General features: G+C 41.1%; 1 protein-coding gene across 3 annotated transcripts in view; it reads left to right on the plus strand.

The window, feature by feature from the left end:
* ACVR1 (activin A receptor type 1) overlaps positions 1-8289 on the plus strand; it is a 132053-nt gene extending 123764 nt beyond the window's left edge. For all 3 annotated transcript variants that reach the window (XM_051848599.2, XM_051848600.2, XM_017342862.3), the window contains 2 exons: positions 6103-6233; positions 7072-8289. In XM_051848599.2, coding sequence (XP_051704559.1) covers positions 6103-6233; positions 7072-7206 — 266 coding nt within the window. In that variant the 3' untranslated portion in view covers positions 7207-8289. The remainder of the gene's footprint in view (positions 1-6102; positions 6234-7071) is intronic.
* Positions 8290-11922: the final 3633 nt, after the last annotated feature.

The following is an 11922-nucleotide window of genomic DNA, read 5'->3' on the forward strand; positions in this document are numbered from 1 at the left end:
TTGTTTGATTTAACCTTTTATGTAATTGACCGTGGGTAGGTATACAGGTAGGATAAGAGGCAAAGTTTTTTTTCTTCCATGATTTGCTGGAGTTTCATGTCCCTGATTTGGAGATCTGGAGTTGAGGAAGGCAGTCAGCAGACTCCATGACAAGGTAGCCTGCACCAGCAGCACTTTAGTAGGTGCTGTCTCTTCCTAGTCCTCTTTTCCTTGAAGAACAAATTCAGTGTTGATGTTTTAAAGCTTTTGACAGCTCTGACATTCCGTAAATGGTGTATTCTTCTCAGGGACTTCACAGCTAGCAAATGTTTGAGATTCTTGGGGTGCTTCTTTCTCTCTAGATTTGGGGAATACACAAGATATGCATTAATTTCATGTAGCTCTCCCAGGATTTTACCCTCTCCTCTGTGACTTGCAAGAATATTGATAGATATTTTTAGTAGGGCACACAGTAATCTATAAACCATTGACTTGTACTGTGTTACATCAAGGAGAATGCCAATAATAGGAATTAATATTACAGTTTTAGCACAGACTCCCGAGAAGGCATTTAGTTTGAGTAATGTACATGGTTCCATATGGCCGTGAATTGCATTGGAGGTGGAGGGGGGAGGACACAGCTGTCACAGCATGTAGTTTACCTAGCAGGGGCCAGCACTGTCTTTCCAATCCCACTGGCAGCAGTGGGATATGCTGGAGTGTTGACAGGGCAGGACTTGAGGCAGACACACTTACACCTACATGCAGCTGGCAAGGGCGAGAACAGGGCTATGTAGCCCAGGGCTGATGGGGAGGATCCCAAGGAAGGTCTTAATTCTAGACCCTTGCAATGTGCAGACCACTGTGGCATTTCCTGCTTTTTGACGCACGTGTCCTGTTCATTCTTGTTCTTGTCTGCACATCAACTTTATGACGTGTACTGTGCAAATGTTGGGAAACTACTGCATGGCAACCAAAGGGTTAACGCGGGCCCATGTAGCCAATTATTGGAAGAGACAGATACTGGTTGATGAAGGTAGGGCTGCTCCAAAGCAGAGAGAACTTTCCATCAGACATATGCCCAGGAAGAAAACTGTTGTGTAAATCAGAGCCACAAGCCAAAAGCTGTGTGGGGAGTGGGTGATGAAGACTGCGTGTGCCTTCTTCGCAGCGGCCCCTCGGAGTCACAGCCACGTTTCACAGGCGGCCATGGCCCAGCTCAGTTTGTTCCCTCTGTGACCCCTGTTGATGCACTCCCCTCCCCCAGCGTTCTGGTGTCATTTGGCACTTGGAGCACTTGTTATTTTTAGTTACTTTCCTGAATCCGTGCTGTCCTCTTTGCCGGCTCACGACTTGGCAGTTGCTCGTCGGATGCTGCCTTTATAGGACTTGGAGCTCACGTTTGCCTGGATGCCCGAGTAACTTGTCGCTTTCTAACAGCAGTGAGGAGCGGTTGTAGGTCAGTGATGGCCTACCTTGGCCGCAGCCCTCACCTCCCACCACATCCCAAGCCATTCCTCCCACACTCGCCATAACCACGTGCACACAGGGAACTTCCCTGCCCCTCTCCAACATGGGAGGATTGTAACTCCCTGTGTTTGTCCCACACCCTCCCCATGCCAACAGTTGCCTCTTCACCTTCTTCACCTTGGTTTCTTTCTTTCTTTCTTTCTTTCTTTCTTTCTTTCTTTCTTTCTTTCTTTCTTTCTTTCTTTCTTTCTTTCTTTTTCTTTTTCTTTTTCTTTTTCTTTTTCTTTTTCTTTTTCTTTTTCTTTTTCTTTTTCTTTTTCTTTTTCTTTTTCTTTTTCTTTTTCTTTTTCTTTTTCTTTTTTTGATTTTATTTATTTGAGAGGTAGAGTTACAATGAGAGGGAGAGTCAGAGAGAAAGGTCTTGCATCCACTGGTTCACTCCCTAAATGGCCACAATGGCTGGAGCTGCACGGACCTGAAGCCAAGAGCCAGGAGCTTCTTCTGGGTCTCCCATGTGGGTGCAGGGGCCCAAGTCCTGGGCTATCTCCTACTGCTTTCTCAGGCCTTAGTAGAGGGCTGGATGGGAAGAGGAGCAGGCGTGACTTGAATTGGCACCCATAGGGGATGCCGGCACAGGCAGAGGATTACCCTGGGCCATAGTGCCGGCCTCCACCTTGGTGTTTTCTTTCCCAGGTCTTTCCTTTGCCTTGCCAGCTCCTTATCTTTCTGTGTCCATCCAAGATGTCACTCCAGGAATGCTCACTTACCACTCCTGCCTCCCTACCTCATCTGTGTGCTCCCAGCTGCAACACTGATTTGTAATGTTTTCATCTATTTTTCTTATTATTCTAATCCTTGTCACCACCACCATATCTTTTTCATTTTGTATCCCTGCTGCCAAGCACAGTCCCTGCCATACAGAATTTATGGGATCAAAATGATCTTGAGTCAGTTTGCAAGCTAACAAATAAAAATGTTGTGAGAATTTCTAACTTACTCTAAGGTATGTAAATATAGAAAATAATGGGGTGAAAAAAAAAAGTTAAGATTCTTTCTGACAAGGTTTCCATTATCTATGGAAAAAAGAAAGGGACTTGATCTTCCTCTAAACTGTTTTTCTTGAAAAATAGAACATGCTTTATATTTTTCTCACCTTCAACATTTAATGTATTCCACACACAGTAGGTTTGCAGTATCCTTTTGATTGATGGAAATAATTGTTTTCCTTCACAAGAGGAAATCCAAGTGTCTGTTAGATTTTAATCACAGGTTTGTGGCTGGCGCCGTGGCTCACTAGGCTAATCCTCTGCCTGCGGCGCCATCACCCCAGGTTCTAGTCCCGGTTGGGGTGCCGGATTCTGTCCTGGTTGCTCCTTTTCCAGTCCAGCTCTCTGCTGTGGCCCGGGAGTGCAGTGGAGGATGGCTCAAGTGCTTAGGCCCTGCACCTGCATGGGAGATCAGGAAGAAGCTCCTGGCTTCAGATTGGCGCAGCACCAGCCCTAGCGGCCATTAGGGGGTGAACCAACAGAAGGAAGACCTTTCTCTCTGTCTCTCTCTCTCTCACTGTCTATAACTCTGCCTGTAAAAAAAAAAAAAAAAAAAAAAAAAGACTATATGTCCTTTAAAAAAAAAAATCACAGGTTTATTTTATGCTGGAGAAGCCTGACCAGTGGTCCACCATCAACCATCAGTCAATGTGAAAGAAAGAGATGTAATTATCTATTAGATGGTCTTACTTTTTAAACTTGACTCTTCTTATTAAAACATGGGGGCATTTAATAAGAATAAAGTAAGACTGAGGGAATACCAGGGAAAACTTACGAAGTTCATTGTTGGGCATCACCGAATTGAGCCCTGCTTTATTCTTCACATTCACATGAACCTTCCAGTGCTCACAGAGAAATTTCCCTAATTACCTGGTTATTATGTTAGATTTTGGAGAGTTAAGCCAGGCTATTAAATGTATTCTCTTTCAGTAAAATGGAGAGATTGTGAAGGTGTGCCTCTTACTGTTTCTTTTAAATTCATAAGGCTGGGGCCAACATTGTGGTGTAGCAGGTAAAGCTTCTGCCTGCAATGCCTGTCCATATGGGCACCAGTTTGAATCCCAGCACCGGTTCAAGTCCCAGCTGCTCCAGTTCCAATCCAGCTCCTTGCTAATGCACATGGCCCAAGTGCTTGGGCCCTTGCCACCCACATGGGGGACCTAGAAGAAGCTCCTCCTGGCTCCTGGCTTTGGCCTGGCCCTGTCCAGCTGTTGTGACCATTTACAGAATGAACTAGTGGATGGATGATCTCTGTCTTTCCCTCTCTTGTTCTAATTCTGCCTTTCAAATAAATAAAGTAAATCTTAAAAAAATTAAACAAATAAATGCATAAGGCCCTGGAAAAGGTCTAAGTTGCCTTTCTGGGCCCATGCCTGATTGTATTTTAGATGTCTCTCAGTACTAAAAAGAATTAAGATATTTTTGCTCTGCTGCATCCTAGGATCCTTAAAAGTAGGTCAGATCACTAAGATGAGATGTTCTAAGTCTTCTTCTGGAAGTAGCAGCTTATGCTCAATTTGAGCCACTTATGATCTGCTAGAAAAAGTTTAATCCATTGACTGATACACATTACACATGCAGTTTTTCACTGTGGATAAGTTATTTTAGAATTAAGAAAGTGTATCAACTAGAATTTTTAAAAATATAATTTAGACTACTTTCCATTTATAAGATGAACTCTTATTTAGTTGAATTTATGAGTTTTTTAAAAACCTGTAGTATTTCTTGAACAGATGCTCTTTATCATAGCTAATCTTTTGCATAAATTGCTTGTATTTATATGGGATTTGTGAGTGGATTCTCACTGTTAGATGATAAATGAACAGGAGTTTGAAGCTTTTCAGATTGCTTGCAGGAACTAGAAAGCTTATTAAAACTTCCCTCACAGAGACCTTCTGCTTCCCCCCACAAGCTCTTATCTCTGAGGGCAAATCTCAAAAGGTTCATGAAAAAAATGGAATTAGGAAAATCAATTTATTTTGTTGCAGAAATTTTGGAAAGCATGCATAGTTTTTATGCATTTTTCCACAAACTTCTTGAAGACCTTTCATACTTGGGAATAGAAGAGAGTTACACAGAGGAAGAAAAGAAGGCCATCAACCAAATCACCCACTGACCCCACTGTTAGGCCTTTGATGAAGGGAAGGAAATAACGAATTTTCATTTCTATAAATCATAATGGGGTTTAGCCTGTAGGCCATCTGAGTCCCATGAAATCATTTGATGTGGCCCTGCCAAAGCAACCACAGATGGGACTCTACTCAAAAAAACCTATGGCAGGTTAATTTTTTAAGTTGCAGTTTTGTGGATCTGAGAAGGATGTTATAAATATCAACATGGTCCTTGGCAGAAAAAATTTCTCCACTCCTTCTGTAAAGGAAAGAATCCATTTTCTGATTTCAAAAGATAAACCTTTACATTTCTGTATTCATGGAATTACTGTTCTTTGTGAAAAGTAAGGACACAATGTTACAGTGGGAAAGAACAGTTTCTAAACAACTGGAAATCACTGAGAAACTGAAGCTGAAAAGTAGCCACGTCCATATCTGTTTTGGTGTAAGGGAGAGTTTATCCACCTTGCCTCGTCCTCTGCCTTCCCAGAAGGCTTATCTCTCTACATTTTATTTTGTGCCTTCAATATGAGACTAGGTAAGAGTGGCCTAAAACATATATCCGTGTCTGTAGTTGATGGGAACTCAGTACATGTAGAATGAATGAGTGGGGAAATGAGTATTTCATATGACATTATTTGCATCCCTTCCAGTATCCCTTCCAGTTGTAATTTTTTTACAAAATAATTTCATAACAAAAAGGGATATTTTGATTTTTTTAAAAAAGATTTACTTATTTATTCAAAATTAATATATATATATCTGAATTTTGAATAAATAAGTAAATATATATGTATATATGAGAGAGAGAGAAAGATATCTTCCATCTGCTGCTTTACTCCTCAGATGGGCACAGCTGCCCAGGCTGGGCCAGGCCAAGCTTCTTTGGGTCTCCCATGTAGATGGCTGGGGCACAAATACTTTGGCCATCTTCTGTTGCTTTCCCAGGCTATTAGCAGTGACGCAAACATTCATATGGGATGCCAGCATCACAGGTGGTGGCTTTACTCACTGTGCCACAGCACCAGTCGCTGATCATAGTTTTGATTTGCTTATTTGCCTGTTTGTGAAAAATTGTTATTTCTATTCCTGGTTTGAAATCATTAGATCTTTGTACTTTCTTTGAGGTGTCTTATCCCTTTCTGATCACCAAAGGAATTTTGTCCTAGACCTGCTATGCTTTATTGGGCACAATAGAGCTGTGCATATCTACTATTGCAGCATTTTTTTTCAATAACTGTGATTATAAGAGAAGTGGTCATATAGTTTCCTCTAACAGTTACCATTCCTGTAATTCCCTGCAAGGTATATACTTATTGCCTTGTTCTCTATTTACTTTAGGTTCTACCTGTAGGATCCAGAGCTGCCTTGGAGCATGAGGAAAGCGATCAGTTAGGTCTTTCCCCTGTCCCATTACAGTCTGTGACAGCCCTCCTAGATCCCCGGGGCAACCTCTACTCCCTTGCTGACCTAACGCCGTGCTTGTCCCATTGCAGGTATAGTGGAGGATTATAAGCCACCATTCTATGATGTGGTTCCCAATGACCCAAGTTTTGAAGATATGAGGAAAGTAGTCTGTGTTGATCAACAGAGGCCAAACATACCCAACAGATGGTTCTCAGACCCGGTAAGAGTTTCTGTATTTTGGAGCTGTCCTCATCTGCTGTTTGCTCGCTCTTGAGTTTGAGCTGGTGAAGTATCTGCATCATCTGCCCTGTGTGTCTGTTGCCCTTCCTCCCTATTTTATGAATTAGGCTCCTAAACCTTGCTGAATAGATTCGGAAAAGGAATTGTGCCTGATAGATCTTGCTAACTAACGACCCTATTTATGAGAATTTCAGTGATTTACTAGCTCTCCAGGAATTAGGACATTCATTCCTACTACTGCTAGCCCTAGGGCTGTAGTTTCAAGGGTAAACCAAGAAACCCTTGAGTGCTGGTTTGAATCTCCTGTCCATCTACATACCTGAAATTCCAAACATAAGCTACTCAGTGCTGAAGATCCTGTAGTCATAAATACAAAGGTACTTCAAAAAATTCGTGGAAAATTGGAATTAAATGGTAAGTTTATTTTGGTATAAAAAGTTTTGAAATCCCTGCATTCTTACAGTAGCAGATCTCAAACACTGAGAACTAATACATTTGTAAATTGTAGTATTATCTCTGGTTTTGTATTACTGCTGTTAATGCCCATAACAGTATCAAGGGGTGCATCATGGCCTGTGTAATTTACCTGATAAAGTAAGCTGGTAGTCCAAAGGACAGAGTCCATGAAACTTAAGAGCAGCTTCTTTATCAGCAGTTAAGACCTTGAGTATTTGCTTAAAGAAGATGGAAAAATAATGGCACCTTAACTTCACAAGACCTGCCAAGTTCTTCAGAACAGCTGACGTGGCTCCTGCCCAGCTTCCAGGGTCATTGAAAAGCCAGTTTGTCATTGTAGTGTGTGTCCTTTCTCTCCACAGACACTAACCTCTCTGGCCAAGCTGATGAAAGAATGCTGGTATCAGAATCCATCTGCAAGACTCACAGCTCTGCGTATCAAAAAGACTTTGACCAAAATTGATAATTCCCTAGACAAATTGAAAACTGACTGTTGACATTTTCGTGGTGTCAAGAAGGAAGATGTGACATTGTTGTTGTCCAGCTGGGACCTCATACCGGCCTGACTGGCTGTCAGAACAGAATCCCTGTCTCCCTCCCCAAGTGGCTGCTCTGACAAGGCAGATATCTTACCCAGCTGTGTGCTGGGGAGACACCAAAACCACCCTAACCTCGCTCAACGACTGTGAACTGGGCATTTCACGAACTGTTCACACCACAGAGACTAATGGTGGGCAGACACTGCTGCAAAGGTAGGGAACTGGAGGAACACAGAGAAATCCTAAAAGAGATCTGGGCATTAAGACAGTGGCTTTTGCATATCTTTCACAGGTCTCCTAGACACTCCCCACGGGAAACTCAAGGAGGTGGTGAATTTTAATCAGCAATATTGCCTGTGCTTCTCTTCTTTATTGCACTAGGAATTCTTTGCATTCCTTACTTGCACTGTTACTCTTAATTTTAAAGACCCAACCTGCCAAAACATTGGCTTTGTACTCCACTGGGCTGTCTTTGGTTAATAGGAATTCAATTTGGCAAAACAAAATGTAATGTCAGACTTTGCTGCATTTTACACATGTGCTGATGTTTACAATGATGCCGAACATTAGGAATTGTTTATATACAACTTTGCAAATTATTTATTACTTGTGCACTAAGCAGTTTTTACAAAACTGCCGTGTGCAAATGTTAAAGCTTATTTTTATGTGGTCTTATGATTTTATTACCGAAATGTTTTTAACACTATACTCTGAAATGGACATTTTCTTTTATTATCAGTTAAATTCACATTTTAAGTGCTTCACATTTGTATGTGTGTAGACTGTAACTTTTTTTTCAGTTCATATGCAGAACGTATTTAGTCCAGTACCCATGTGACACCACCGAATATATTACTGATTTAGAAGCAAAGATTTCAGTAGAATTTTAGTCCTGAACGCTGTGGGGAAAATGCATTTTCTTCGGAATTATCCATTATGTGCATTTAAACTCTGCCAGAAAAAAATAACTATTTTGTTTTAATCTACTTTTTGTATTTAGTAGTTATTTGTATAAATTAAATAAACTGTTTTCAAGTCAAACAGTGAAATTGTTTTTTAGTGTATGAAAAAGATCTGCATAACATAAAGCATTTTGCAATAGAAACACAAAATTTGTAAACTGATTTTGCTTTTCAGTTCTGCTAATGACCTTGAGGGTACAATAATGATGTACTACAGCTTGAATTTGGTATCAGAAAATTTGATTTTTATCTGTTTCTTCTCTTGGCTGTGGTTGCGTTTTTCCCTTTAGTTTCCCCAGCTATAAATCAGTTCTGTTACAGAACTCTCTGAGCTGCCTTTCTCCCAAGGAGACTGTGAATACAAGTGGGAGGAAGGGTAGCAAAGCATTTGGTTTAGTAGTTAAGTCCGATGTGAGCATAAAGTGGTCTTAGTCCTTAGTCCCACCTTGCTGCTTGGGAGAGTCCGATCTTGGTGTTTCTCACTTCTTGTACGCAGCAGGAGTCAAACAGTAGGGTTTAGAGCAGTCCAATAAGAGAAGAGGGGAGAAAATCCTCGAGCGTCCTGCAGAGGTAAGTTAGTAACCTCATTAGCATGCCTTCACTCGGAAAGGATATATTCTAGTCACATTTAGTGTCTTTGAAAATTAAAAAATAGATTTTTGATTCATGTTATACATAACATTTACTATCTAAACAGTTTTTAACTTTACAATTCAGTGGTATTAAGTTTGTTCCTGTTATTGTTCTACTGTCTCTGTCATCCATCCACAGGACTTTTTCCATTTTGTAAAACTGACTCTGCTTCTATTGAGCAGTGACTCCTCATTCCCCCGCTCCTTACAGTCCTGGCAGCCATCATTCCGCTGTCTGTCTCCGTGAGTTTGACTCTAAGGACCGCAGATACTCTAAGTGGAATCAAACAGTGTTTTTTCTTTAATGAGAGTGGCTTATTTCATTTTGCATGATGCCTTCAGTGTTCATCCATGTAGCATAGTACCTAAATTTCCTTCCTTTCTTAGGCTGAATAATATCCCAGGTATATATATGCAGCATTTTGTTTATCCATTTATTTACCCATTGATGAATACTTGAATGGCTCCTAACTTTCTTCTGTTGTAAATATTACTGCCACAGACGTGAGTTATAGATATCTCTTGGGTTCTTAGGGGTATAACCAGAAGTGGAATCGAGTTACTTTTGATTTTTATTGAACTATCACATGCTTAGGTAAAAGTACATCCATATAAAAATATAGAGCTTAATGAGTTTTTGTAAATTTTGATAACTTGGTTACACCCATGAGAACAACATGCATTCTGAAGTCCTCTTCTTGCCACCCCCTCTGCTACCTCACCAACCCCAAGAGCAGCTACTTTCCTGACTACCACTGTACCAGCTTATTACTAAACACTTTCTCATGGAATCATGCAAAATGTATGCATGCAGGAATGGCTTCACTAGGTGATAGAGTATGATACACTTCAGCTTTAGTAGATACTACCAAATTATTTTCCTAAAAGGGTTGCTCAGTGTGTGTCCCCATCAGGTGGACATGAAAGTCCCAGTTGTTTGACATCTTTAACAGTGCTTGGTATTTTCTGCTTTTGCATTTTGGTCATGATGGTTGGTGTTGTGCACCTATTTCAGCAAGACAAAGAAACATGCCATTCACTCCAAGGATTATAGAACTCAAGGAAAAGAAGTTCTCAGATGTAATCCATGTATCCAGATCTGAGTATGAATCTAGTGTTTTGTGATATGTGATACTTTTTATACAGCTTGATCACTGAAAACATTGATCATGACTTTATCTGTTTCTTATCCATCGATAGTGGTTGTTCCAAATGTAGAGAATAATCTGGTATGTAGATTATTAACTTCATGTGTGGGTCTCAAAACATTACATTTCTGAGCAATTCTGACCACATCTTGATCTCCTCTTTTCATTGGCTTTGAAACCTAACCTCCCTTGAGATTTCTCTGTTGAGGGGATCTAGGAGATGGGTGAGATGAGAAGACAGAATGTTATACTCTCTCTAGAAAAACAGGTTTACATGTACTTTAACTATCTTTGTCTCCAGAGAGGAAATCGAGGTCCAGGGAAGTCTGCTGATGTGCCAGGAGTAGATCTTTGATTCCAGGCCAGAGTCCTCTCTCATAGGACATACATGAGTCCTCAATGGCTACCTCTTCTACTCCTGTTTGCATGGGTTATTTTCTGAGTTGCACAGCCGTTCCTGAAAGGCTGTGAGGTCATATCTGGTTTGTTCATTTCTCTCAAACTGTGATGGAAACGGCTTTTTTTGTTTCTGGAAGAAAACATGTGTTTGCTGATGATTTCTCATGGGCATTGCACTGGATGTGCCGCTATTGGCTGTCAGCCCAAGTCCCACCCTTTCATACACTACTTGGCCATGCTTGGGCTGTGAGTCCACCAGCATGGCTCTGCCATAGGGGACCTTAGCAGGAGCCTGAGAGGCAGAGAGAGAAAGAAAAGACTTGTTCCTCCCAACCTGTTTCCTCTTCTCTTAGCATCCCTGCAGCCTTCCTTCTTAACCCTGGCAGGGCTGTTCCTGCGGTCAAATCAGCTGCTTCTCAGTTCAATTTGCGGTTGTGCTAATCTTTGCAGAGGAAGCATGATTGTACCCTCACGTTGGAGATACTGCCACCAGCCGCCCAGGGTTCACTCCTCAGAGGGCAGGGTCCTGGCTGCGTGGAGTTCTGTCTGCGAGCTCAGAAACAGCCACATTAGCCCGTTGGTGCCCCCTCTGTGGTTGCTCCCCTCCAAGAAACTCCACTCTCTCCCCTCAGCTCCTCCAGCCTTATGGGAATAGCTGCTTCCTCCAGTAGCTTCCTGAATAGGTTAATTAGTTAACCTAATTAATTTTTATACCCGATTAACGATCCTCCCTGCTAAACAATGATGACCAGCTGGTGTGGTCTCTGTCTCCTGACTGGATATTGACCAATACAAGTATTGTCCTGTTACTTCTTCCCTGACGCTCCTCTCCTTTTTGTCCTCTGTGGTGTTATGTATTTTTATGGTCTAAGTTTCACCTACTAGATGGTTATTAATCACAGTTATAACACTAATCATTAATGCTTCCTGAGTATCCACTACATGTTGGGTTCTTGGCTCACTGATAAACAGGGGCTCCTCACGGAAGCTCTGGCAGGTAAGTACTACAGGTACTTTTATTTGACAGTTGGGGAATCCAAGGCTTGTGTAGGTTGTGATGGTTCATCCTACAACAGAAAGCAATAGAGTTGGAATTTGAACACAGGCAGCCTATGTAGCACCTGTGTTCTTAATTAATATACTGCTACTTATGAAAAGAAATTGCATGGTTTTATCTGCTTTGTGTTTTGAAAGAAAATGATGTCATTGATTTCCTTTTCAGTGGAATAAGCAGATTGAAATGTGATGCTAAGCCTAATGAGAAGTTACCCCCCCCAACAAATGATCTTTTTCTCTTATTTAGTTTCAAAATATTTAGAAATGAATTCAGAATACAGATTTACCTGCAAGTTTGAACTTGGTTGCTGAAAAAGTACTTAGGAAAAATTCTGTCCATTTATACCAAGATAATTTAACGTGATTATCTTTGAGTGGTGTTCCTGTTGGCTTCCTTGTTTTCTATTTTTCTATAATGAGTGTGTATTTTGAAATGTTGACGGAATGACACCTCTGTGCTGGTTTTGAGGTCAGGTT

Source organism: Oryctolagus cuniculus, chromosome 3 (assembly GCF_964237555.1).
Source record: "Oryctolagus cuniculus chromosome 3, mOryCun1.1, whole genome shotgun sequence".
NCBI classification, from domain to species: Eukaryota; Metazoa; Chordata; class Mammalia; order Lagomorpha; family Leporidae; genus Oryctolagus; species Oryctolagus cuniculus.